General features: G+C 39.5%; 4 protein-coding genes across 6 annotated transcripts; all 4 read left to right on the top strand.

Moving 5' to 3' along the window:
* The first annotated feature begins 247 nt into the window (after window positions 1-247).
* Window positions 248-2585, top strand: cfap97d2 (CFAP97 domain containing 2). The gene is made up of 6 exons (XM_026145707.1): window positions 248-376; window positions 1176-1278; window positions 1495-1575; window positions 1797-1915; window positions 2007-2190; window positions 2320-2585. The coding sequence occupies exons 1-6, from the start codon at window positions 333-335 to the stop codon at window positions 2479-2481; spliced, it is 693 nt and encodes a 230-aa protein (XP_026001492.1). The 5' UTR covers window positions 248-332; the 3' UTR covers window positions 2482-2585.
* A 460-nt stretch (window positions 2586-3045) lies between these two features.
* Window positions 3046-13140, top strand: cdc16 (cell division cycle 16 homolog (S. cerevisiae)). 2 transcript variants are annotated; one of them, XM_026145472.1, is made up of 18 exons: window positions 3046-3292; window positions 3479-3533; window positions 3797-3891; window positions 4047-4085; window positions 4209-4349; window positions 6595-6754; window positions 6864-6958; window positions 7312-7445; window positions 7651-7730; window positions 7825-7874; window positions 7959-8032; window positions 8148-8273; window positions 8828-8980; window positions 10438-10501; window positions 10601-10662; window positions 10944-11079; window positions 11784-11874; window positions 12304-13140. In XM_026145472.1, the coding sequence occupies exons 1-18, from the start codon at window positions 3245-3247 to the stop codon at window positions 12555-12557; spliced, it is 1857 nt and encodes a 618-aa protein (XP_026001257.1). In that variant the 5' UTR covers window positions 3046-3244; the 3' UTR covers window positions 12558-13140. The 2 variants fall into 2 exon arrangements, with proteins under 2 accessions (XP_026001257.1, XP_026001256.1); XM_026145471.1 differs by having other exon boundaries at window positions 3047-3292; window positions 3794-3891.
* A 1679-nt stretch (window positions 13141-14819) lies between these two features.
* On the top strand, window positions 14820-20061 carry upf3a (UPF3A regulator of nonsense mediated mRNA decay). Of its 2 annotated transcripts, none has more exons than XM_026145537.1 (10): window positions 14820-15020; window positions 15721-15827; window positions 15918-16024; window positions 16257-16355; window positions 16512-16622; window positions 16720-16775; window positions 16854-17012; window positions 17116-17249; window positions 17623-17911; window positions 18778-20061. In XM_026145537.1, exons 1-10 carry the CDS (start codon window positions 14880-14882, stop codon window positions 18964-18966), a joined length of 1392 nt encoding a protein of 463 aa, XP_026001322.1. In that variant the 5' UTR covers window positions 14820-14879; the 3' UTR covers window positions 18967-20061. The 2 variants fall into 2 exon arrangements, with proteins under 2 accessions (XP_026001322.1, XP_026001321.1); XM_026145536.1 differs by having other exon boundaries at window positions 17623-17923.
* A 90-nt stretch (window positions 20062-20151) lies between these two features.
* p2ry8 (P2Y receptor family member 8) lies at window positions 20152-24411 on the top strand. Its single transcript, XM_026145539.1, has 3 exons — window positions 20152-21193; window positions 22820-23133; window positions 23478-24411. The coding sequence occupies exons 2-3, from the start codon at window positions 22847-22849 to the stop codon at window positions 24175-24177; spliced, it is 987 nt and encodes a 328-aa protein (XP_026001324.1). The 5' UTR covers window positions 20152-21193; window positions 22820-22846; the 3' UTR covers window positions 24178-24411.
* Window positions 24412-27263: the final 2852 nt, after the last annotated feature.

Genomic DNA, 27263 nt, shown 5'->3' with positions numbered 1-27263 from the left:
AAAGTAAACTAAACTAAAAAAATAAATAAATAAAAGCAGTTTATGTTCTAGCTCATTTTCCTCATTTTCAGCTTTGAACTATGTGTAAATGCGTCTTCACACAGCGGCTCATTTTACAGCCACTCGCTCCACAGTCTGCGCGCTAATTAGCCTATCTCTGTGGCTGTATGTGTTTCTCTGTGTGGAACAAACCAAACAGGCGCATCGTTTGAAACCATTCATCTCCGCTCTCTCGCTCTGCTGTCATGGCAACCGTGTATGACTGGCACGAAACACACTGCAGTTTTCTGAGCTTTAGTTCCGCGCGGACGGTTCAGCGTACTCTCGGAAAGATGAGTAAAGAAACCAAGGAAGCAGGGCAACCACAGACTGCAAGGTGAGGCAGGGAGCCCGAGGGTATTTACGCTAATTGATTTATTGGCGTACGCGCCAACTGTTGATGCACCCTGTTAACAAACTGTCCGTCGTTTATTTGGATTAAGAGATGCTGGACAATTTAGGAAAAAAAGTCCCATCTCTACATAGGCCCTACTGCTTTATTTATTCGGCAAAGCTGTCCTCTTTGCATGAGCCTATTTTCCACTGCAGAAACTTTCCAGGGACCGTGAACCTTTGGGGGGATTCACTTCGTTTACATGGCTGGAACTGGATACAAATAAGTTAATCTAAAGCACTCATAAATAAACATACAGTCCATGAAACAGAAACACATACCTGCCACATAGAGCAGGTGTATAAGAGACATGGAGATGGCCAAGTTATAGGTACTAGAAAAAAGAAGCACCCCTGATCTGGACAGGGCATCCCAGAGCTTGTTATTCTTGCATAATTTGCCCATACTTTTATTGTGCTATTCCTTATATTGTGCTATTCATTGTATCTTAATATATTGTATTGCTAATAGTTTAGTCTGTTTTTGTTTTTGCTTTTGTTTTTCTTAATGTTACTGGACTGGAGCAACCATAACCCACATAATTTCCCCAGGGATTAATAAAGTATTCTGATTCTGATTCTATTTTAAATAATCTTGAGCAATTTTAAAACAATCCCCATGTGGATTTTATTTGTTATAGTTTTCTTCATTTTCATTGTATCATTAAAATGTGTGAAACTGTTTTCTGCTGAGTGTAAAGGGCTTGGTTTTTTGCAGCTTTTTTTCTGTTTTCTCTTTACAGGAAGCTGTCGCTGCATCCCTTAGCAGTGCCCCTGTTTCCCACTGCAAGCAAATACCTGCAGGAGAAATTGGACCAGGCTGCATACGACATGCACAGAAAAAGAGTTAAGAGAAAAGTCTTTGATTTTTACATTTTTTTAAAAAACATTTGTCATCATTTTCCCTGTTTGCCCATATTCTAAATGTCTTGACCTTAGGTTGTTTGGGGGGGTTTTTTGTTACAAACTAATCTACCTTTTTGTTTTATACAGTTGTTTTAAAGTCAGGATAATCACGGTTTACCGCCTCAGACAGACATGTATGTGGTTTTTTCCCCCAAGGTGATGACAGCAAATCCAGTGGTAAACACGGGACCACCAAAGACATATAGTCACCTCACTCCCAAGCAGAAGAATCACAAGGTTGTCCTTTGAGTGAGAAAACATAAGAAATTTAAATGAATAATTAGAATCACAAAATTATTTTTACCTCCAGTCAGTGTAGAATAAAGTATTGTGAAGCCTGAAGTGATCCAATGTAATAACAATGTTTTAGAGTGACTAAAACACAGTTTTTACATACATGTAGTTAGAATAACCTCCTGTAAATGTGACTGTTTCTAATCACATTTTGTTGAATTAAGACTGAATCGCTGAGGATGCTGGAGATTCAGAGAGAAAACAATAGGCTTAGAGAGAATATATCACATATTATGAGCACACCTGGAAGAGTCGACAACTGGAATTTCTATGAAAAGAAAAGGTCAGTTAAGTTTCGTAATAACGGTGTCAGAACAATAGGGTTTTCAAAGAAATAAGGCGGCTTAATTGTGCTTTCTTTTTCTTCAATATAGCCCTGGGAACAAAAATCAGCAGCTGGAAATGCTCAGAATTGCCCAAGAGAATCAAAGGATCCAGCTTAAACTGAGCCAGTGCAAACCTTTCTATGTGAGGGCTTGGCACGAGGATTGGCTCAAAACTACCGAAGTGATGGAAAGAATTAGTCACTATCCTCATGACAGAGAAAATCAGCAAAAGGTGTCCTTTTCTTTCTTCCTTAAAGCTGCATTGCATTCCTTAACTTCTATGCTCTATATGCTTTTGTTTCACACTATATGTACAAATCAGATAAAAATGTGAACACCTGATCTCATGTGTCACTGCTAGGGACAAGAAAAAAGCAGCAAGGTAAGCAGGAAATGTGGTGCAAAGCAAAAGAAGAAAAACGAGCAACAAGGAAGAGGATACAGGAACACAGATACCTTTAAAACAAATGCACTACCAAATGAGAAAAGGAATGAAAGAAAGAAATCACAAGATACACCCTAAAATTCAAAATAAATCAATTAAAGCAGTCATTCTATTGACAAGTCACATGTTCTTGATGTATTTAAAAATGCCAAGGACTCCTAATAAACCTAAAAATAAAAACAGGAAAAATGTTAATGCAGTATTTGTTATTCTGTGATTAGGTAAGCAATTTTAAATGCAGTTTTCTTTTTCCTTTTTTCATATTGTTACTTTATTTGTATTTCATTTTACCCTGACTTCATTCTATTATATTTTTACTTTCAGAATACTTCTTACATTATTAAGATATTTGTTTAGTCATTAGTGTTTAAAATGTATTTCTCTTTTATCCCTATACCATTCTGCCGATTTATTCTATTTGTTATGCATGTATTGTGTTTATTTAACTGCTGTAAGATGAAAGGTGTTCCTGTTGTATCTGTCTTCACTGTTGTTAATGTGATGACAAATAAAAACAGGGGAAATACACTGAAATAACATATATTATTATTGTTGTTGTTGTTGTTGTTGTTGTTGTTGTTGTTGTTGTTGTTGTTGTCGTTGTTGTTGTTAGGTTAGGCGGCCCGGGGGCCAGGAGCGTCAACGTGGAACTTTCTATCACGACGTAGTTTCCTTACGGAACGGTTTAGCGGAGCACTCATTGCAGAAAGAAGCCGCGGGTTTGATTTTACGCAGCTAGCGAGATCTCACGTAGTGTTTTAGTGCATTGCTTCCTCTGCTTCTTAGAATGACACACTTGTGATAGTCAGAACTTTTGACAGTCCACTTTTAAAAAGTCAAAATGAACCTCGACAGACTCAGAAAGCGAGTGCGGCAATACATCGATCAGGTAGGAAAAAATATTAGTTTCTGTGTTGCTAGCTTACGCTAGCTTTTTTTTTTTTTTTTTTTTTAGCACGTTTGGTGTCAGTGGTAACGAACTCTTGCTGTTTTCCTCTTTAACAAATAACAGCCAGTGAGCAGCTTGACATATATTTTGGAGACTGATGCGGTGCCTTTGTGTGTTTGTTTACAGCAACAGTACCAGAGTGCTCTATTTTGGGCCGACAAGATAGCATCTCTCTCTCACGGTGAGCAAATGACGGTAGTTCTAATCTGTCTGTTAGAGTAGCATTACTTAACCTGTCAGCAAAACTAATGATGGTGTGTGTGGTGCTTCATGGGAAGTGGTTACGTTTTCCTGTTACGTTGCAGCTGAAAGAAAGTTTTACTAGCGGTCTGGGCGGATAACAGATTAGCATCCTAGCACATCTTCATTGGTGTGAAACCTGCCAGCGATAACTTCCTAACCTCTAAAACTGATAACCCTATCGACTTTGTTTACATACAGAAGATCCCCAGGATATTTACTGGCTTGCTCAGTGCCTTTATCTGACCTCACAGTACCACAGAGCCTCCCATGCCCTCCGTTCACGTAAACTTGACAAGGTGCGTTGCGTGAGTGTTGAAAAGTGGGTGATTGCCTTTATAACCGTGTTTAGTACGGGGGTGGTGTGTGTTAGAGTTAAACTGTTTGTCATAAAAAAGTCAGCAGCATAATGTCAGACCAAAGTTTTAAACATCTCTTGTCTTCTCTTTAACAGCTGTACGGAGCTTGTCAGTATCTTGCTGCAAGGTGTCATGTAAGTAAATGGAAGATGCACAACATGCCAGTTGTTATAGCCTTTTCTGCAATCTTCTAAATTGCAGATAATCGATTAGATCTGTCATTTTTAATGCTTCTTATTTGTTTCTGCTTTTTCTAGTATGCTGCCAAAGAGTTCCAGCAGGCCTTGGATATCTTAGATGCAGAAGAGCCAGCAAGCAAAAAGCTTTTGGACAGGAGTGGAAAGGAAGACAATGAGACATCAGAATCAACCAAGGATTGGGACATGTCCCCTGCTTCTGTAAGTCTGGGTTGCCATGTGGTGTGTATGTTTAATGAGTTATATTTTTAAATGATTTGACCGCTCATTATATCACAGCGGAGTTGTAGATAGAAGTTGTAGATAGAAAGCCCTGTACTGCCCTATATTGCACCTTAATTTGTTTTTATATAATTGCGTGGAATGAGTCTTGAGTTGAATGTTTTTAATAGGCAAAAAATACATAAATAAGTAAATGACGAGTTAAATTTTTTCTTCTTTTTTTTTTCTGCTGGATCTGAAACTTGATCCGATCTGTGACGAAAAAAACATGATCCGGTCCAAACCGTGAGACTTTTGATCCGTTGCACCACTAGTATACAGTGGAATAAACAGTTACTGATGTGTAGTAATGACAGAGAGTAAGAGGAAGAAGCTCCTCATCATTCTCTCTGTTTTGGCCTTAAGGGAGCAGAAGCGCTTCCCAGACCTCAACAGTGAGAAGAGTCCATTGTTGGGATGGGAGAGATCCCTCATAATCTTCTTGGCTTTGGTCTTGCACCGCTTAGTGTAGTTAATTGCTGTATGTGTGACGATGTTCTTGCAAACTTTCATTCAGATTGGCCCACCTGTTAGGGAGGAGATGGAGGTGCATACAAACATACATAACAGTAAGAAGATAGTTGATCTTGTTGAGGACTTTAGGAATTTTTGTAAAGCCCCTTACTTTTTAGCTGCGGACAATATTCTACAATACTGACTTAGTGTTATGTTTGTGGCCTGATCACATGTAGTAACCAGTTATATTGTAACCTGTTTGGGTATGCTTAGAAAAAGACACTTAACGTTGAGATAACTGAGTGTTAGATTATTGTATAAAATAGTGCTGATTGCATCCTTTGGACATGCTCTGCCAGCTGGCGTGGTCTTTTCACATGACCTCACGAGGGAAAATTGAATACAGAGGAGACGGCGTCAACTTCAGCTCAGCTTGTCAGTCTGTTAAACTGCTGGAGCGCCTGACTCAAGCACACTCTCCTTCGCACAGACATCATTTACAAAAGTATTTAACAACTAACCAACAACGAGAAACCATTTGATGCTTAAGAGACACAGAGTGACAGTAGGCAGTATAGCTTTGGTTTTTTAACATGAAACTAATTCTTTCAGCCAGGGGCCATATAAAAATGACACCCTGAGACTGCTTTTTAGTTTTAGCTTTCTTTTTTTCCACTGTGATATTGTTTCTGTCACTATTTAGCTAATATGAACTAATTTTAGTCTGTTAGCAGCAATCAACCTAGTGAAGTCACAGTCTGTACTGGACGAGATGGTGCTAGACATGCTCTAAAAACAGTCACTTTTAACTTAAAACACTTATTTTTTGTAATTCCAGCTTCACAGACAGTGTTAGATTTGTGACAGTCAATTAGAGCAGGGCTCCATGGTGGAAATTACCTTAATACATGTAGAGTTTCATATCCAGTTTAAGTAAAAGTGAAATAACTGCTTAACAATTTAATTTAACAAACATAATCGAGCCTTGTAACTCTCCAGGAACTGAAACTGAGAAATATTTTCTATCTGCGATGGTGTATCTTGGGTTGCTCTTCTTTCCTACCATGTAAACATCTTCCATTTCCATTCATCGTTTGCTCTTCCTGTGTTATTGAGTACAACTAGTGAGTGCAGCGAGCGGTGCTCAGTTGAGTCATTTGCTCACTTTTGGTTTGCACATCACCAGCTGATAGTATCTTCTCTTATGTCTACACAGCTAGGTTATACTTAATAGTATATTTGTACCTTTTGTGAACCACATTTTCTGTTTCCACCTTTAGCGAAAACCATTTTCATGTGCAGTGAAACAAGCGTTCGGGAAGGGTTGAAACATTTTAGCACAAACAATGTCCCCCAGACTCTGTAACTCTCCTCCTTTGGACTTGAGATTAGTGAATTCTATAATCTATTTTAAAAACCAGTTACCTATGCTCAAGTTCCTCAATAAGCACCCACACTTCAAACAAATTAAGAATGATCAAGGTCTTCAAACACGTATTGAGGCATGAAGGATCCTTTGTACCAGTGAGTTATGTCCCTGTGCAATCCACACAAATTCTGTTTGTAGAGAAATAGCATAAATTGTTCTTTCCTTCAGGATGTGAGAATGATCTCAAAATGCTGTCCAGTGTTGTTGTGTATGGAGTATTAACACTCTATGAATTTATGTCCAGTGTCATAGACTCAACCTTTCTTTCTATTCATCTTTGCTCCCAATGAAATATTTCAGATCAGCAGCTCCATCTGCCTCCTGCGGGGTAAGATCTATGATGCCATGGATAACAGACCACTGGCCACCTCCAGCTACAAAGAGGCCTTGAAACTGGATGTGTACTGCTTTGAAGCCTTTGACCTTTTAACGTCCCACCACATGTTGACTGCACAGGAAGGTGAGACTCTGTGGCCAGCGTGTGCACTAAGAATTCCATTTTGTGCACATTAATGCCATAATAATTCCAGTAGTTTATAACAACGCTGTACGTTTTCATCTTTCAACAGAGAAGGAGTTCCTCGACTCCCTTCCTCTGAGTCAACAGTGTACTGAGGAGGAAGAGGAGCTGTTACACTTCCTTTTTGAGAATAAATTAAAGAAGGTAAGGGGTTATGCATTTAGTTTAACAACTGGATTTTAACTGTGAATTTATAAAGTTGGGGGTATTTTTTCCCCCTCTTTTCAAGGATTGCAACCAAAGGCCCAACGCTAACAGTGAATTTATGATTAAGGATATTTTTTGTGATATCAGCTCACTGGTTTGCCATTGCTGATAACAAATTATAGAAAAATGATCTCTATGCAGTTATTATAAGCATGAGTGTGTAGAGTGACTGTTGTCTGTTGTTGCTGTGTGATGGTTTTGTCTGTTTTCACACCATCTCACATTTTAACCTTGCTATGTGCTTTCACAGACATGAATTTGACACATGCTCTCTCTGCTTTCCTCTGCAGTATAACAAGCCCAGTGATTTAGTGGTGCCAGAGATGGTCAATGGTCTTCAGGACAACTTGGATGTCGTCGTGTCTCTTGCTGAAAGGCATTATTATAACTGTGATTTCAAGATGTGCTACAAACTCACATCAATGTAGGTGTCCCAGGGTTTTCATTTAGTAGTAGCAGACTTAGTGCCACTGTAGAATCTAAGAAAATGAAATCTAGCTGTAGATTTTGCTCTTTAACTACGCTAGATTATATTTGTATACATTTAGATTTATGAATGACTAGCAAATACATTTTTTGTGACTTCTGATTTTGGTGATGTACCTGAAGTACACCTGTTTTGATTACAGGGTAATGGTTAAAGACCCCTTCCACGCCAGCTGTTTGCCAGTCCACATAGGAACACTGGTGGAGCTTGGAAAAGCAAATGGTAAAATATATACACGGGTTTATTCATACAGCATGTTTAGTTTGGTTCCCCTGAATATCAGTTTAATGTTTTTGTTTTGTTTTTGTCCGTGCAGAGTTGTTTTACCTCTCACACAAACTTGTAGACTTATATCCCAACAACCCAGTAAGTTTTTTTTTTCATTATTTGATCTGTTATACATTTTTTTCCCCCAATTATTTTGCTGATAACTAAAAACCTTTTAACCAGGTGTCTTGGTTTGCTGTGGGTTGCTACTATCTCATGGTTGGCCATAAAAACGAACATGCTCGACGATACCTCAGGTATTTATGTTGCCTCTTAAAGAGAAATCCATCCTTTTTGTTACAAAAAAAAAAAGTTACTGACAGTTTATGTTCTGGTCTCTCAAACATATTTGCTGTTGTACATCTCCTTAAGCAAAGCCACCACTTTGGAGAGGACTTACGGTCCTGCATGGATTGCCTATGGGCATTCCTTTGCGGTGGAGAGTGAGCATGACCAAGCCATGGCTGCCTACTTCACTGCTGCTCAGCTGATGAAAGGGTAGGTTGATGATTGATGTGTCAGAGAATGATCCATACGCATGTAAAATGTTTGTCTGTATATAGCTGCGGTTGGTAAAGAATTTTGTTAAAACTTTAATTACAAAAGAGTCAAATGTTTCTATCATGTCCTTTAAAAACCTCAGCAGTATCCAAGCATAATGCCATCCAGGTTGTGTTGAACATACATATATTTTTGCTGTATTTTTGCCAGATTACATGCTGAGAGCCACGAGTATAAAAGCATTTCCTGCTATTGACAAGAAAAAAATATTGGCTTAAATGTCTGCAGCCATTTTTGCAACCTTTTATTTGTGTGTTTGTGGTGTTGTTTTGGGGTCATTGTGACATTCCTGCTTTACATTCATGCTTAAGTGCATGCTTTTGACTCCTTGAATCTTTCTAGACTATAATGGTGACTAAGAAACACAACATACTGTCACATGTAAAAGTCAGGTCATGTTATTGTTGAGTATTCTGTGTGCATTGACGTGCTTGTAAAACATGAGATGAGGATAGATTCAGCTTTCCTGTTTCCTGTACTCTGTTACACAGGTGTCACTTGCCCATGCTCTACATTGGGTTGGAGTATGGATTAACCAACAACTCCAAGTTAGCAGAACGTTTTTTCAGCCAGGCTCTTAGCATTGCTCCAGAGGACCCATTTGTCATTCATGAAGTGGCAGTGGTTGCATTTCAAAATGGAGAGTGAGTATGACGGCACAAACACCCTTAAACTTTTTGTTGGACACATTTAGGATAAATGTTGTCATCAGCAAATGGATATTGGTATCATAAACTGTATAGAATGGATGGGTGTAATTACGCTCATGTCTCCTGTTGGTCTGCAGCTCTGCTTCGGTTTACAAATTCAAACAAACACTGTGGTATGAACGAGAGTTAAAAATGGCCCAAATTCTTTCATCTTAAATAAAATGATCAGTGTGGCTGCTCTTCTGGGTGTTACAGTAGAGCTTAACCACCCAAGCATCTATGAAAAAGAGGATTTAAGAAGTTTAACAGTTACAAAATTAGCTCAGCAGTTTCCACCTGAAGATGATTATACCATGTTCTGATTGAGTGATTTCTAAAAAGCTCAAATGTGCTGTTCTGGTATCACTTCAGACTTGAATGAAGACAGAAAACTAAACAACAGCAATGTTTGTACATTGAAGTTGATCTAGGTGGTAGCTAGCTACAAAGCTATGTAGCTAATTAGGATATTAAAAACACATTAGCAAAGTAGTGATGGAGGATGAACATTAACTTTTTCTACTTCAATAAAACTTAATGTGAGGTTTCCCGGTGGGCAAAGAAAATGCAATCATAGGGCAGGTAAAGACGCTTAAAACAAACTCCAGTCAACAGAACATCTGTAATGATCCATCCACAGCACGAGGTTAGACATCAACATTTCTGTGCGTGTTTTGCATTACTTCCTTTGGAAAATTGCTAAACCTCAGCTTAATCTACCCATTCAAACAGCCTAAAAATGTGATGCACATGAATAGCCGACAATGATCAGAGCTTATTTTTAGAGGGTGTTTATATTAAATTAAACAAAGATGTAAAGCATTACAGCACATTTAAAGGACGACAGCCTTAATGAACAGAGTAGGAGCTTGGCCCCGTAAGCAGGTTTTGGTGCGTCACTTAACAAGCAGATAATTAAATGAGGTAAATTTAGCAGCTAGTTACCAAGTTTTGCTGCCTTTGTGAGCACCCAAGTGTACACGTACACACATACACAGATATCATTTAATTATGCATTATTTTAAGCTTTAGTTCATTGAAGTTGTCTAAATCATGTACAGTTGTCATGAAGGGGGAGTTTATGGACAAATTGCTTTTTGTGACCTTTTGTTCTGTAAACATGCGAGTTTCAACTGTAATGTTGGAAATCACTGGACCGTGACAACAATTTTGGAACCAGCCTCAAGTAGCCATCTGAGGAAGTCGTTGCATAACGTGTGTTTGCATTTATGTAATCTTGGTTTTTATACAGTCTTGGTATTTAAGTACAGTGTAGGAATCATGTAAGAGATCTAAGAGATGTTGCAAATTTGAGTAAATCCTAATGTATAGAGTGCACTGTTGTCATGTGTTAGTACACAGATTGCAGACAGTTATTTAGTTGCTTTCTAAGAACATTTTTTCTGTTTCAGCTGGAAGACAGCAGAGAAGTTGTTTCTTGATGCACTGGAGAAGATCAAAGCCATAGGGAATGAGGTAACAGCTGGTTGTTTTAACTGATACCATCAATGTGATCCATGTCTTGAAAACTTAAGTCTTTGCAATATTTTTGTAATTTTGTTTTTTTAATTAAAGGTTACTGTGGACAAGTGGGAGCCTCTGTTAAACAACTTAGGTCATGTATGTCGGAAACTGAAGTAAGTACTACTTAATTACATCAAGACTGTATTTGCAGACTGTGTTATGTCTCATTGCCATGGTACATGATACGCTCAAAGTTGATTTTATAGTTACTGATTAATTTCGCTACATATAAATTGGAAAATTATATAGCTGTTGTTATTCCATCAGCAAACATAGAAATGGAAAGTTTTGTAATCATTTTAAATGCACTATTTATGACATGTAAAGCCTGCTGATGATGTTTGGCTCACTCAGTGAGTAACAGCTTTGCATGTTGCTGTGTTTGTTTCCTTAGAAAGTACGACCAGGCTCTGGAGTACCACCGTCAAGCTCTGGTGTTGATCCCTCAGCACGCCTCCACCTATGCTGCGATAGGATACGTGCACAGCCTCATGGGTGACTTTGAAAGTGCTATTGACTACTTCCACACGGTAAACTTTAAAGGGATGCGTTGGTTTTGTTCCTTGTTTGTCTTTTAGTAAGAGGCACTCACAGGGAGTTGGAGTTCCTGTGGGTTCTTAACAGTCTGAAACAAAGTTACTAAAATGAATCTCTCATAAGATTACTGTGTTACTGGTATTTTAGGTAGCATTTTTAGTAGGAAAGAAGGAATAATGTATAGCCTATGAGATTTTATTTTATTTTTTTTTTTAGTTAACCAAACACGTACACCAAAAAAAAAGTACACAAGAATAATCTGACATAAACTATACACCGTCTAGATATCGTACAGGTTCACTTAAAATATAAAATGACTTGGCTCCAAAAATTTGACTTCTATCACAAGTTAATAAGATAAAGTAGCTATATTATAGTTGCATCTTAAAAAATATAATATTGCCCAATGCAGAGAGGTATTTTTGATTTAGCAGTGACTTTGTTTTGGGGGTTTTTAAGCCACAGATATAATGCATGACTTTGATCAATGTTTGGTTTTAATTCTTATTTTAGCTCTTGAAACGTTCATTTTAATTCTTTATTTGTTGTTGAGGGTGCTGTCCAGAATACTAGCAGCCATTAAAATCACATAATTGTATTATTAGCACATAAAACATAGTCAAAACAATCTGTTTTTATCATTTTTAAAAAAAGGGTTAAAGTAGTTTGTTGGGGGGGTTTTGTCTTTCTTTGGCAGGCACTGGGACTGAAAAGGGATGACACTTTCTCTGTGACGATGCTTGGCCACTGTATCGAGATGTACATCGGTGACACTGATGCATATATAGGTTGGTTTCAATTTTGGAAAATATTTTCACATTTCTTATGTCTCATATAAAGTAAATTGTTAAAGAATTTAGCTGTAAAAAATATTCATAGTCACCTTTTTTTTATTATCTAAAAGGGTATTTCCTTTGTGTGAGATTAGGCACCTTCTTAGGAACCTTGTATTTGTGATGCCACCATAGACAATAAAAGGGTCTGGAGGCTAGCTGTGGTTGCAAAAAGACTTTCTCAGGAAAAGCATAATCTTCTCTAATATTCTCCACTGAAATCCAAAGCTATCTGCAGCAATATATTAATAGCACTATAGACTAAAGGGGTAATTATAAAAAAATAGATTTGGGCTTTAACTGTCCTTTTAAGTCTGCGTAATTGTAATTACATGAGTGATATCTGCCTCAGAAAATGAAGTCTTCCTGTTTGTTTCTGCTTAGGCACAGACATCAACGATAAGGTGCGAGGCAACTTGAACACTCCAGCGCTGATGAAGATGCTGAACACCTCAGAGCCTGATGACCTTCTAGCCACTCCGAGATTGGAAGACACTAGCATCATGTCTTTGGAAACGCCTATCCCAAATCAGGACAAGATGATGCTGGAGACGCCGCTTCGGCTCTCGTTAACCCTGGAGTGTGACATGTACGAGAGCGACGTGATGTTAGACACCCTATCAGACACCAGCACGTGATCTCTGCCACGAGGTGGAACTGTCGTGGCAACAGGGTGGCATAGGTTCACATATCCATGCCCAAGGACAACACAAAACCTTAGCACCTGCTCTTTACCAAAGGCTTCCTGAGGTTTCCCCGTCTTGTGCATAGTATTGTTGTTTCTCTAAGCAGCAAAACACAGAAGAGGCAGTTGTGAACATTATTAACATGAGTAAGTATAGATTAAATCTGATACGGCACCTGCTGTATTGCATATTATGTTTGCATGAATGCACTTTAAAAGGGGAATACCTTGGTTAAGGTGCTTAGTACGTGGCCTAGCAAAGGCACAGCACTGGACCTTGGGTTAAGACACTGGGATCATGTGTTCCTATGACACTTGAATGAATAGGGGAAAGAAGCCACACGCCTCACGTCATAAATTAAAGACTACAGTTCCTGTGGCAGCGCCCCCACCCCCAATGCTTAACCTGTGGATTTTCAACTTGAATAAAGAGCCAGCTAACAACAAGCCGTTTTTGGTGGGGGAAAGCGTTTTGATTATTCTTTCAAGAAACAATGCATTTATCTTGAAATAAAGAAATGTTGAATAACACCTAATCATTTCTTTTTTTAATTATTACTATTGATTTCAAAAATCTACTAAACACAGTTGGTTCGGTGAATAATAATGAGAAGTTTTTAAATATTTTTCTTTTTCTACACATTTGTTTACTAAGTTGTCAAAGCTGAAATGTTGTAGATTATACGTTTGGTGGTTGAAAGAGTTCTTTGCAACTTAACACGAAAATTTGTTTGCTCATAAATGTGTTCAACTGAACCACTAAACAGAGAGATTTGAAGGAACAAAACACATTTTATTGTGTGGTTTTTGACACCTCGTCATTCACAGCTGAGAATGGTGGTGTTTGCAAACAGTAGGGACAAAATGAAACCTGGTATCACAAAATTAGAAGTAGGAAACATTTGGCTTGTTTTTCTAGTAACTTCTCTAAAAAGCAACAGCTTTTGTTTTCTCCATATATATATTTAGCTCTGTGGAATAAAAAAAAAAACAAAACCATTGTGGGTGAGAAGTGTTTAAAACTTTTAAAAAGCTGATTGGAAAGGCAGGAATCTGCTGCAGATCAACAGCATTGAACTAACCTGCAGCATTGAGCAGCCACTCACGTGTCTTATTCCAGTTAAGGAGAGGGGTGGGATCTCTGAGCTCGAGTGAAAACACCGAACTTGTCTCCATCGCTTCTCTGAGAGCCACAGGACAGATAGGGTTGTGCTATTTACCGTGGGGTCCTTCTGTTCAATGGAGAGCGTGGAGAGATGGGCTGCACTCCAACTAAGTCAACCGGCATTTACACCCACGATAAGGTCTGCCGGGACTTAGACACCTGCTCCACTTTTGTCCCCAGCATGAAGAGCTCAGAGTCGACACCAGAGGGACCTCGGCTGTGTGCAGAGACCAGAAGCAGCAAGGAAACCTTCCTAAGTAGTGAGTGTGCTGCCAACCTAAGTTCAGTGCTGAGTTAAAGAAAAAAACTTGTTTGTACTTGGAAAGAATAAAAGTACTTGTTTATAAAAATAGGTTTGAAAAAGTGTGAGGTTTATTCCACTGTGGACAAATTCGCCAGTTTGCCGTGTGCACATCCATGCCGAGTCCGATGTGAAGAGATGGCTTTGTTGACCTTTTTGCAGTTCCCTGTCGAGACATCCACGGGCGGTCAGCGAGCCAGTCTTCCTGCCATGAATCGTGGAGTTTTGCGGGCAGCTCATCGTCTGCGAGTCAGTGCGACATGAAGCCCACCTCGGGATCCTCACAGTGACACCGAAAGAGCCTGTCTTATAGAGTTACATACACACTGCGTGAGTGGGAGTGTGTAATTATTGCAAGAACTGTTTCTTACGTACTTTTCGGTACTGATTAAAGACCGTTGTGGATGCTTAAACTAAATAAATGCGTTTTTCAACCAAGTGGATAGTTTCCCTTGTTTATTTATAAAATTGTTTATTTCTATTATTTTAGTTGTTTTGCTTTTTTTTAATTTTAGTTTTTAAATTTTCTTTTCTTTTCTTTCAGTTGTTGACCAAGCTAGAACAACAGCTCCATACAGGGAAACTACGTAAACTTCATACCATAAAACCGCTTAAAAACAGAGAGAGAGACTCCAAAAAGGCTATAAAAGCGATAACAATGTTTGTTGATTAAATAGTTTGCCGCCTGTTCTTTCGGCCTTCGGGATATCAAAGCTGTCTTTTCCAGCCTCTGTCCGCTCGCGACATCACCGTATTCTCGCGAGCACTCGGTGGCTTAACGCGGGCGAAGAGAAGGGAGATGGAGAGAGATGCGGTCTGAAAAGGACCAGATGACCGTGGGCAAGGAGAAAAGCGTCGTCGAGATACAGTTTAGGGACATCCCAAGAGAGCAGGAAAACACTTCCGGCAACCCTAAGCAGAAAGAAGAGAAGAAAGAGGTGTTTACAAAGGTGGGTAGCTGAGCTTTTGAACCGTGTCGCATTGTTTACGCTGCTTGGGGGGGCCGTCATGGAGGAGACGCGGAGGGATCGTTTCAGCACCGCGGACAGCGACGAGAGTTTGAGGCAGTGGATTCACGACGATCCCGTGGATTCACCCACTTACAGCCTCCTCTCAGCTTACATGTCACGTTTAAGTCTGATTTCATTTCATGTAACGACTCTTCACGTTGGTATTTTATGATGACATTCCCATGTAATGTTCAACGGAATGCAGAATACGACTGCTGGCGATTCTCAAAACTGTCTCCGATACACTTCTTGTTTTCAGCATGCATGCCCAGTAACCCCACTTTTAGGCCTTAATATCATTCCCGTGTTCTTTGAATGTAAGAATGGCTGCAGCAGACACTCAGTAATTGTTTAGTGTGTTGGCTCCCATCACTGCTAATGTTTTATTACATCGCTATATCGTGTTTGAGCCTGTTTAAATTCTTTGTTGAGTTAATATTTTCATAGTTTCAATGACTGCGCATTTGCCTCAAGTAGCTCTTTGGTGTCAAGTTTTGAACAACATGAGTTTATATGGAGGGGGTTTTTGGGGTATGTATATGTTGTGCCTTTGTAAAGTTGATGGATTTATTTATCTTACTGTATTTCTGTGTAAAACAAATGTTAAATAAAAATAACAAACATGCAAACATGCTTATAGGTGGTGATTCGAAGGCTCCCACCCAACCTGTCAAAGGAGCAGCTAGAAGAGCAATTGAGTCCACTTCCATCTTATGACTACTTTGAGTTTTTCCCAGCAGATCAAAGGTATCAATATTTTCTGAACTAGGTGATTAAAAGTTCTGTTTTCTTACAAATGTAATTATGAAATTTTGGGATGCTATTTTCTCTTCACAGTCTGTACCCCCACCTGTTCTCCAGAGCGTATATCAATTTTAAAAACCCTGAGGATATCCTGCTGTTTAGGGACCGATTTGATGGCTATGTCTTCATAGACAACAAAGGTACTTCTTGCCTGCTTTTAACACATTTTAACTTTATTGTCACTGCATCACTGTTGGCACACAGGGCCACATTATCCTGCTATGTTAAATGCAAATAAAAGCATGTTTGCTTTACGGTTACAGGATAATCTTTATGGGCAAAGAGGTCACTTTAAAACTTTTGTTGCCATTGTTACTATCTGATAGCTAGTCTGTCAGTGATGGGCTGCTTTCTGTTTCAATATTTATTCAGGCCAAGAGTATCCTGCAGTCGTAGAGTTTGCTCCCTTTCAAAAGATTTCGAAGAAGAAGCTAAAGAAAAAAGATGCCAAAGCTGGGAGCATTGAAGAAGGTAAAATACATTAGAGTCTGTCCTGCTCTAAAGCTGTCCTAAATACAGTTTGTCATTCTTACATGGGTTTAGGATGTTCAGAGAATCAAAAGTGTTTAAATAGGACACATTTAGGTCAGAACTTGTTAATTTAGTATCTGTTCCATTCTGGGTCAGATCCAGAATATAAGCGGTTCTTGGAGAATTACTCCTGTGACGAGGAGAAGTCTATGGCCAACCCTGAGACACTGCTAGGAGAGATAGAGGCCAAGACCAGAGAGCTCATAGGTACAGTAAAATATCTTCATGTGTCCATCTGCCTACTAATAGCGTACCACAGATTTTTATATATTGATTAACTGATTCTATTGTTTCTTGATTTTAGCCAAACGGACGACACCGCTGCTGGAGTACATCAAAAATAAGAAAATTGAGAAACAGGTAGGAAGGCGAAGCTATCTCCAAAGTGTTTTTGAAATGTGAAACATCTATTTCAAGCTGTCCCATCTTCCTCGACAGAGAATAAGAGAGGAGAAGAGAGAGGAGAGAAGAAGAAGAGAGCTTGAAAAGAAGCGGCAAAGGGAGGAGGAAAAGAGAAAGCGGCGGGAGGAGGAGAGACGCAAGCGAAAAGAGGCAGAAAAGCAGAAGAAATTGTCTGACAAAGACATTAAAATTAAGGTAGCCAGTCAGCATAAAAATCTCATTAAATAACCATTGTTGTTTAGATCATGCAGTGGCGTGTAGACATGGAGTTTTTTCTGTATTATTTGTGCTCCTTCAGCTCCTTAAGAAAAGTGACCGGGATGATGATGTGGATTCAGACCGAATGAAGGACAAGAGTGACACTGGAGAGACAGACAGAGGCAAATGGGAGAAAACTGGAGGACAAATAAAGTCAAAGGACCCCAAAGACAAGTAAGGACTGTGAAATCATTCAGACATGTTGACTGGTTTTGATTTTGGCTGACAGAATTAGATCACTACTAGTTAAAATACGGCACCCCTATGGACAGTTTTCAGACATATATATGTACCAAAACATAAATCAATACCGTAAATATTTTGATTGCATTTAACATAACATATTAGCCGCAATATTTTATGTATTCTAAAGGACAATCATTGATCTTTGTAGCATTAATATACAGTTAATAATTACAAATTGTATTGCAGAAAAACCAAAAAATACTTTTAAAAACCTTCCATGATGTCTTATAATGCAAATCTTTTGCAACTAGCATCCTGGTGTCTAACCTGGTGTTTCTGCAATCTATATTCTGACCACTAGAGGTCAGCCTGAGAGTGACAAGGAGCAGCGAGAACAGCATGGGCGCAGGCAGAGAGATAAGGATCACCGTGGGAAAGATGAAGAGAGGAAACGACAGAGGCATCACTATGAGTTTGACAAGTTCATGCGGCGGAAGGATGAGACCAAATGGGGGAAGGGCTACTGCCAGGACCGAGCAAAGAAAGAAGGACACCATCATGGCTATTCCTACTGTCCTGACAGTGGAGACAAGATAGGAAAGGAGGAGAGAGAGGACCTGGGTAACAGGAAGGAACGCCTCCGAAACAAGGTGAGCGAGAAGGTGAGCATGAGAATGGGGAGAAGGCGATCGCTGATTGTTTCATCACTAATTTGTTCATCTGTGTAGACTTGTTTCAGATATTGATTTATGTGTGACTGTCTCCATCTGATAGTAGGCCAGCTTATGTTTCTTCCAAGCAGGCCTGTGAAAACACTATTAAATGCATCATAAACAAAGATATCATCAGTGGGTTTTTCAACTTTTTTTTTTGCTCCTGCCAGACTCTCAGACCTGTGAAACCCACACTGTTGTTTGAAGGCTGTCAGTTTCACAGCTTCATTTGTGTTTAGAGCTAGGTGTCAGTTAGTGTAGCCTCAGGCTTCAAGCAGAGATGATGCCAGCAGCTGTAAATTCACTACTTATTTTTGTTTGCTTTTGTTCTTTTTCAGCCACACGGTTTTCAACCCCCAAAATAACAATTTTTAATACCCTATTATTTGAAGCAATTTACCAGATTCTGTGCAACTCCCACTGGAATCACAAAATACTTCAGTAAATGGTAAATGGCCTGTATTTATATAGCGCTTTACTAGTCCCTAAGGACCCCAAAGCGCTTTACATATCTAGTCATCCACCCATTCACACACACATTCACACACTTCAGTAGAGCTTTATATGCAGCAGTTTCACCCAAAAGAACTGTGAACTTGCTTTGTTGTGTATGAATAAGCAGATCCCTTTTAGAAATTGAATGAATGGTATTTAACCTTGGAGATAGTTACTGCAATCACCCATAGTGTGCACTATTGTAATCACAAATTGCAAGTAACCACACATAGTAGGTAGGCTCAGTGTAATCAAGTTGCTACTATATAGCGTATCTCCCATGTCCCTGCGCTCTTTTCTCCCTGCAGGACCGTCCAGCCATGCAGCTCTATCAGCCAGGTGCACGCAACCGGAAGCGCATGAGCTCGGCAGGCAAAGGCTACGACTGCATCCCTGTGGGCCACTCGCCTGAATCCAGGACGGAGCACTGTTATGAGGTTGCGACCATGGCAACGGGGCTGGAGAAAGGTTTTGAGAAAAGTAAAGATGAGCAGTGAGCAGTGTGGACGCTTTAAGGGGTAAAAACGAGTTAATTATTCATCCTTCACCTAAGTTGGTGGTGACAGATTCGACTGGTTATCACTGAGCTTTCAAGATGAATATACCCCGCTGAGAAAGAAAAATCACTTCAAAAGCAGCCTAGTAGTAATTTTTCTGTGTGTTAGGTGTGATGAAATTCAGAGATTTGGGTGTTGGTCAGGATTCTGTTTTGGGGTTTTTTTGCCTGCTCGAGCATGAAGACTTGGAGGAAAGAATACCAGAATGATAGCACAACAGTGAAACAAATCTTTTTTTGTTTTATGCCCTGCTCTTCCTGTGTTCTCATTCAGAGATTGGCGCTATAGCTGCTACTGAAACTGCTCTGCTAGCTACTTTCAACTTCATCAGCACTTGAGCCAGTTATGTGTCATTCTGTGTAGTGATAATATTGAAGTGTGATCCCTGTGGGAGGCAGCTAATTGGCAGCATCCATCAGTAGTTTACTTGTGAGACCATTGCCTCATCCTCTGCATCCTCTATAGTTCTCAGATCATGTATATTTTATAATGCTCTTATAGATTTTATGTAAACTAAGAATATTGCAACTAGAACGTATAGAAAATGGATGTAAACAATGCCAGGCAGGAAATTTTGTGTGTGTTGTTGTGTGTAAAAGCGAGCGAATGAGGGGAAATGTTCCATTTTACTTGCGTGTCTTAAATTTGGTCCATCCTATTTTTCAGGCGTCTCTGTCTCTACAACAGAGATCCTGTTTTTGCGTGTGAGCCAAGCTTTGTACTTGATCACCCAGGAGCCAGGAAGAACACATTCTCTACATTTCTATAAAGTATTTCCTAGAAATAAATTATGTAAAATTGCAAAGTATGGCACCAATGGGTGACCACTATTAATTTTTTATGCTCTTTGCATGGTTTTCTAATAAAGCCATCAACTAAATGTAATGGGGAAGCTACAAATATTCATTTAAAAAGCCTTATATTTTTGTTTTTGTTTTTGCACGTGTCCCAACATGGAAACTGACAGTGTTTAAACATGTAATACCTCTTGGATCATTTTGTTGTTGCTTTAATTTTCCATAAGTGTGATAAAATAAAAAGACTAAACCGTTAATTTTTTCTGTTAGTGTGGTTGTCTAACAGTTTGGGTGAAGCCAGATTTACCTGTGCATAATATGCATTAACAGTTGCTAGTTATGAGTCATTACTGTTTGCATATGAATATAGTTGGTATTCGGTCGTTGCAGGAAGAGTAAAGTTGGTGAAGTGAGACTGTTGAAGGCTGGGTCGCAAGTGACATTGAAGAAAAGTTGCTCATGCATTTTGTTTTTGCTCTTTCTTCAGAATATCCTCACAGACACAGTTTGTCATCTTTCCCCCAGATAAAGCAGAAGTATCATAATCAACAGGAAACCAGCAGAATAAGAGCACACATGTACATGTGCGAAAAACATGCATTCTCACTCACAAGACTCTTAACAACTGTAATATCACATTCGTGGGTATATGTTCACACTTTCATATAGGTGTTGAAGGTGGCAGTTGGTATTTCCTCAGACCTAAAAACTCTCTCACGATCCCTCTTTATAGTCTTTAGTCCTTAAACTTTGTTATTTTTGCTCAGTTTTTGTTCAAATTTATCCCCCCTCCTCCTCCTCGCCACACACTGGCATACATGTCACAGGTTTTACTTTATGCCTTCTCTCTTCTTTATAATCTCACTTAATGAGCAAAAGCGAAAGAGACACTATGACACTCTGGGAACTCCCAAAGACTTTAAGAAGTTTACTATAAATCTGTACACAAACATAGTGGGTTTTTACATTTCCAGTCTCATTTCTTAGAAGCTCTCAGTAGAGTTCGGTCACACAATGTTTTACTAAATAACCGATTACACAGGAGCGCCATAGCTGAAGTTATTATGGCGAACATGGGAAGGAATAAGACGAGCATGTGGGGGAACGTGGCAAGTAAACGTGTGCTCATAAGCTTGAGGTGAGTCACACATGTCTGCCTTGTTGCAAGTAATTTCCAAGACTGAATCTAATGGGTGGCCGTTAGTGCAGTTGGTAGGATAAAGATTGTCACATGATCCATTTCCTGCGATTCTGGCACCGTAAGTTGAAACCCCCATTTCCTCAGCAGCCTTCCTTAGTCACAATATCTGTAACCCATCTATAACTGACACTCAGATGCCAACTTGTGGCTTCAGCGTGTGTTCGCAAAGGTGAGTTCTCAGCTCTTGTATACAATACGCATTATTTCCCAGTGTGTTACTGAATAAAGACGAGCCCAGTTGTTATTGTTATTATTTTAGATGGTTTGTATTCATTTTTACCTTTTCACTAATAGTAGATTCAACATGATGTTTTTTTTTTTTTTTTTTTAAAATACATGTGCTTTAGTTAAAAGTTAAAAAAGGAAACGATTACGACAGCGTTGAGGCGACAACAGTTTGAACAAATTTCATGAGAGGCAATGTGAGTGAGTTTATGTAATGTTAAAATATAATTCTGAAGAACACATTAGTAAAAATGTGCCTTTATAGTGGTATGAGAAATAGTTTTCAGGAAATGAAAAAGGGTAAGTTACCAAAATGGTGTTGTCGTCACTAACAGTAACAGCGATGAAGTAATAACGTAATTCCCATGGCTTAAAACTGAAAGAAACTTTCAATGACTCAAAGTTGGTGGTCTGTAGATTTCACCTTTCTTTGTAATGTGGTAACTTTGTTCACCACGATTGCCATGCGGGCCATGGCGCGTGAGGAAAAAGTGCTTGTATTCACTGCTTTTGCTGTAGCGTTCATCGTCTCGCAGTTTCAGTTTACGGTTTTAAGCCTTTTAAGGATATTGTTTGCTACAGGTTACAAATCAGCTCCCCAGAGCATTTCACAAGATTGAAAAAAATAAGCCATAGCAACAGTTGGCACTCTGCACCACAAATCATGCATACCTTTTTCCTGTGTGAAAACTCCACCCGACACATGTGCTGCTCGCACGCGAACATCAACACAGAAATAGATTCCTGGAATAAGGGCAAAGGTATTTGTTTCACACCTTGAGATCAATCATTCGTGTTTCTGCAGCAAAATACTGTTTGTAACAGCACTTCAGACAGGATGAGAGGGTTTTTTTCTTCCCTCAGTCATTTATATTGATGTATGAGAAATGCAGGACATCAAGATGTGCTGCAAGCTGTCAGTGCAAACAATCCCTCCAACTGTACTTTAAATTGTGTATGCAATGTTACACTAGTGCTAACTTTAGTTGATTTTGACACTTTTGTCACCAGGACAGTTCTGCACTGATTTACTTCTTTTCTCTTTTTTTAGTTGTGCTGTGATTTTCATTTGAGTTAAGATTGTGTTTACACTTTCATTGTTGGGAACAAGTGATGTGGTTTCCAATGCTTGTGTGGGCGAGAGCAGTGTCGGTGTTTATCCATTCGGTGTGCTCATCCATGGCTGCTGTTCAGATGTTAACAAAAAGCTGTTATCATGTAACCAAACAGGGTACAGCACAAAGGAATGGTGAAATGGAGTCATTAATTAAGCTTGGTTACTTTGGCCGGGTACATTAAATTTACATGACTTACTCAAATGTAAATATTTCACACTCAAAATTAAAAAAAGATTTCTGACTTGCCATTGTAATATTAGAGGCTACTTTCAGCTGCTTGATTTTTTATTTCTTTTTTTATTAAGCGATTGGTGTGCATGCTTGTTTAGGTAAATCCAACATATATATTTTTAGAGTGTAAATAACATTTCTTTACTTCCACCAGTATATTGTGAAAAAACTGACTTGTCTTCTGTGAACCTCACAAGGCTTTTCTGAACCCTTGCACACAGGTGACGAGAGACCGCTCGCTTTCAAACATGAAGGTGAATTCCAGCAAACTAGACAACGCCACGATAAACTTTCTGCAGAATTCTGGCGCCGCCATCTCTATCTCTATTTTGTACATATTCATCACCGGCATTAACTTGGTGGGAAATGGCTTGTCCATGTGGCTTCTCCTCTTCCGTACCTCTCCCAAGTCTCCTTCCATCATCTTCATGATAAATCTTACCCTTACCGACATGGCTCTCGGTGCTGCTCTGCCCTTTCAGATCTCCTACCAGCTCCAAGGATATCAATGGAATCTGGGACCAAACATGTGCAGGTACTTTTTATTAAACTCGGACATTAATGGGACAGGGGGATTATTGATTAATCTGCAGAAAAAACTTGCGTTGAAGACAACAAAGTTATATAGATATATCAAGGTATATATATACATGTGCCACAGCTTTTCTTCTATTACACTGATTTTATACAGATATTTCAAGGGAGACAGAGCGTGACAGTCTTGATGCTATGACAGTGAAAGTAGTCACATCTTTAAATAGAAAATATACGAAAGTGTAGTCGAGATTCACTTCATTTTCCTGAACCTGTTACTGATTATTTTTTTTACTTCAGCCAGCAATTAAACAGAAAACGTTTTTTCTTTCTTCCCATTTACAGTTTTGTGACCCTCGTTTTCTACTCCAATATGTACTGCTCCATCCTTACAATGATGGCCATCGGTATCGACCGCTATCTGGGCATTGTCAGGCCCATGCTGTTCAGGCGGATCAGGAAGAAGAGACTGATCGCTTTTATCAGCTGCTTCGTCATGTGGGGTTTGGTCCTGAGCACTCTGTATCCACTGATGACGACAGACCTGACCTATCGCGTTCCTCAGCTTAACATTACAACCTGTTTTGATATACTGAAGACAGAAATGCTTCCATCCATGGCGGCCTGGGCAGCCTTCCTCTTCAGCATGGTCTTCGTTCTCTTTCTCTTTCCGTTCTGTGTGACATCATTCTGCTACATCAGTGTCATACGCAAGCTGGCCAGTGATTCAAAGACATCCCAGAAAAAGAGAGCAATCCGTCTGGCAGTCATTGTTCTCTTAGTCTTCACATTCTGCTTTGGTCCAAACAACATCCTCCTGCTGATACATAGCGTGCTGAGACTCTACTATAAGAAGTCTATCTACACAGCCTACAAGCTGTCTCTGTGCTTCAGCTGTCTAAATAGCTGCCTCGACCCATTCATTTACTACTTTGCATGTAAGGACTTCAGACAAAAGCTGAGAGAGATAATACATCTGCAGAGTTTGAGCAGTGGAGATTCAATGAAGATGGAAAATAAAGAGACTTTGTACTCTGCGCAGTGAGGTCAAGAATGAGCACAGAGAAAGGTGTTTTTGAAACCACAATCACCACAGCATAGAGCGAGAATGGGTCAAAGGGGAAGAAAGACTTCAGAAAGGAAGTCAGAGCGGGTTACTCTGAGTCAGAGAAGCTCTTTGTCTTGAGTCAAATCTCAAAATCATTTGTGCCAGTTGGGGTTTTTTTGTTTGTTTTTTCTTTGTGTGTGTGTATAACAGAATAAATGAACATGAAGAGCAGCTGTGTGTCTTGGGTAACTAGTTATCATCCCTGCATTAGCTTTCTATTTATTTTAAAGAATCCATCACCTCATTACAAAGCACATTTGTCATAGGTGGAAAACCCTGTTTCCCCTTATTATTTCTGATCTGACTTTAACAAATGCAGGATTTGTTAAGTGGATTTTCCAAGCCAGACAGAAATCTGATCATGAGCTGGAATAATCCCAATCCACAAAAGACAGACCCCCACAATCACTCGGGCACAAAGAGTTTCTGGCAAAAGCCTGGTGCCACAACCCACAGGACACCCCAGGGGTCCCTTGTCCTTGTGCCACTGCATCAGAAGTGGTTTGGCTGACTGATAGGGATCTACACAATCTTATGCAGGTAGTTTTAATGATGTAGCTTATATGTATATATCTATATTTTAACAAACATTCATATAACAGTTGTTTTTAGAATATATGTAGCATGTGCAATTATGTAGCATAAATCAAATATGTTGTATGAGCCGCACTGTTTTTGACTTTGTAACAATGTATCTCATTATTTTTTTTAAATACCTTCTCTCTGTACTGTGTGTGTATATATATACACACACGTGTGTCTATATATATATATATAGACACACGTGTGTGTGTGTGTGTGTGTGTGTGTGTGTGTGTGTATATATATATATATGTATATATATATATATATATATATATATATATATACATATATATATACATACACATGTGTGTCTCAGTTTCTTCCATAATATAAATAAAATTGTTATTATTATTACTATTACTTCTTTTATTATTAGTAGTAGCAAGGCTGGACTGGCCGCTCCTGATTTTTCGTTTTAATGGGCCGATGGGGTTTTATTTCTTTTCTTTTTTTTTAATGGTATAAATGAATGGTGGTGGATTGACCAGTTGGTCATGATCGACTCTGGGCTGGACCAATTACAGCCGAGGAGGTCGAACTTTAAAGTTGAGGTGAGAAGGAACGCGATTTGTCCCGTACTACTTCAGCTAGAAAGTTACTAATTCAATCATGAAACTGATCAGTGATCAGCTGATCGGCTTTTCTCTCTGCGCCAGAAAGAGGAAACCAGCGGAGGTCGCATTAAACAACAGCAGCACGTTGAAGCTTGATCAGCTGTTGTTAGCATTTATTTAATATTAATTTCTAGTATCAGCTGATGTTTGCTGGAGCCACAGCTGTAAAAGCTGCTGGTCATGATGTCTGTTTGGATATGTGGTGAGAGGGAAACATGAAGATGAAACCAGGAGATGTCCTTACTGAATCATCACAGATGAACAGGTGATGGAGAAACAGGTTTACATTTTAGGTTGAAGGGAAGTTATGAACTGTTGCTGAGAGACAAATAACACCAGGATCCTTTGTAGCTGACAGCTGGTAACTGTGCAGGGACGGGTCTAGCAAAGTTTTGCCAGGGGGGCAGGTAGGGCATTAACAGGGAAAAGGGGGCACAAAGAAATACTTTTCTTTCTTATTCTTATGTCTAGCTTTTATTAAATATTTATCTGAATCTTACAACCAAAGTTTTCATCTGATTTAAAATGTATAAAAATCCATTATTGTATTCAGTAAGTATTAAGGTTAGCATATACCCTAGTAAGTTATAGGGCTTTGGAGCGTGATGTCACGGGAGGGGGCGTGGCCACGATTTTTGGTCGAGCCGCCATCTTAGTAGGCCAAACAAAGGGCTACAGGGGCGAAAGCACATGGGAACATCAGCTATGGCTCGTACTTGCTATGTTGTCGGTTGCAATGTTAGATCGCACGATCGAGAAGGGAATAAGCTGGAAAATGGGCTCTCTTTTTATCGTTTCCCCTCCTGAAAGCAACATGAGGGATCTCATGTATCTGATGTTACCAAACGTAAACATCAGGCTTGGTTGGCAGCGGTGAGATGAGCTGATATCGAGTTCTCTGCCATCATTTTTTGTTGGTGTGCTCCCGACATTTTCATTCAAATTCTAAAGAAATTCATATTGCTCTTTATAGGCTTTTAGTTTTAATTTCAATGCGCTGAGGTCATAGAAAATTAGAACAAACATCTTAATGTGTGATGCAGCAGAACTGTGTTCTGTTTATGGAGTAGCTTATCGGTGACAACTTCTCCAGAGTAGTGAGTGGAATTTGCCTTTTTTTTCGGACGGTGTGTTTATCTTTTCTTCTAGAGGAATTTTTGGGGCAGCTGCTGAGGAGAAGTCAATGTTATGTGCAACCTCTGGCTGTATCTTGGTCATATGGTCAACGTACTCACAACGTGGAGGCTCAAAAGCGGCCAACTCTTGTACCCAACCGTTTGTGAATTAGATGTGCGCCTCCAGGGATTTATAATTCCGAAAATGATTCGCGGTGTATGCACTGACTCCACAGACAAGGTACGAGAAGGTATCAGGGTAGGACAATGGCGGTAGGTCTTCAGGGTTTCTACTCCACTGCCGTATTTCATACGGGTCCACATTACCAGTGCACGCTATTTTTTCCAAGTACCGTCTCTTGGCGTCCGGGCGCAATCTGTCTCGATACAGTCCTTTGACTTTTGAGCTGATTTTGAGCATGGTTCTGGAAGTCGTCCTTCCAACACAGTGTGTTTGTTTTGATTCGTGGCCTTCTCAAATGGCGCCGCGCTCCCACAATGCATTGCGGCGTTACGTCAACTCCAAAGCCCTATCTGGTCGTTAAGTCTGACGTCACTAGCCGTGTCTGGGCCTAAACTCCGCTGCAGGTCCATATATCAAACGATCACTATGGCATTACTGAGAGTTGAAAAACTGTCTAAAGTCTGTCATCTTTAATAAAATGATCAGCGTTCTGCTCTACCAGGTGTAACAATTGAGTTTAACATC

This window comes from Astatotilapia calliptera, chromosome 16, assembly GCF_900246225.1.
Source record: "Astatotilapia calliptera chromosome 16, fAstCal1.2, whole genome shotgun sequence".
Taxonomy (NCBI): domain Eukaryota; kingdom Metazoa; phylum Chordata; class Actinopteri; order Cichliformes; family Cichlidae; genus Astatotilapia; species Astatotilapia calliptera.
This window is presented reverse-complemented; position numbering and strand designations above follow the sequence as displayed.

Excerpts from the sequence above, each read along its gene's own strand:
- cfap97d2 (XM_026145707.1), top strand. The coding sequence starts at position 333 with ATGAGTAAAGAAACCAAGGAAGCAGGGCAACCACAGACTGCAAG. Across the intron at positions 377-1,175 it reads GGGCAACCACAGACTGCAAG|GAAGCTGTCGCTGCATCCCT; the intron begins GTGAGGCAGGGA and ends TTCTCTTTACAG. Across the intron at positions 1,916-2,006 it reads AATTTCTATGAAAAGAAAAG|CCCTGGGAACAAAAATCAGC; the intron begins GTCAGTTAAGTT and ends TCTTCAATATAG.
- cdc16 (XM_026145471.1), top strand. The coding sequence starts at position 3,245 with ATGAACCTCGACAGACTCAGAAAGCGAGTGCGGCAATACATCGATCAG. Across the intron at positions 7,875-7,958 it reads ACTTATATCCCAACAACCCA|GTGTCTTGGTTTGCTGTGGG; the intron begins GTAAGTTTTTTT and ends CCTTTTAACCAG. Across the intron at positions 10,502-10,600 it reads TCAAAGCCATAGGGAATGAG|GTTACTGTGGACAAGTGGGA; the intron begins GTAACAGCTGGT and ends TTTTAATTAAAG.
- upf3a (XM_026145536.1), top strand. The coding sequence starts at position 14,880 with ATGCGGTCTGAAAAGGACCAGATGACCGTGGGCAAGGAGAAAAGCGTC. Across the intron at positions 15,021-15,720 it reads AGAAAGAGGTGTTTACAAAG|GTGGTGATTCGAAGGCTCCC; the intron begins GTGGGTAGCTGA and ends ACATGCTTATAG. Across the intron at positions 17,924-18,777 it reads GAAACAAGGTGAGCGAGAAG|GACCGTCCAGCCATGCAGCT; the intron begins GTGAGCATGAGA and ends TTCTCCCTGCAG.
- p2ry8 (XM_026145539.1), top strand. The coding sequence starts at position 22,847 with ATGAAGGTGAATTCCAGCAAACTAGACAACGCCACGATAAACTTTCTG. Across the intron at positions 23,134-23,477 it reads CTGGGACCAAACATGTGCAG|TTTTGTGACCCTCGTTTTCT; the intron begins GTACTTTTTATT and ends TCCCATTTACAG.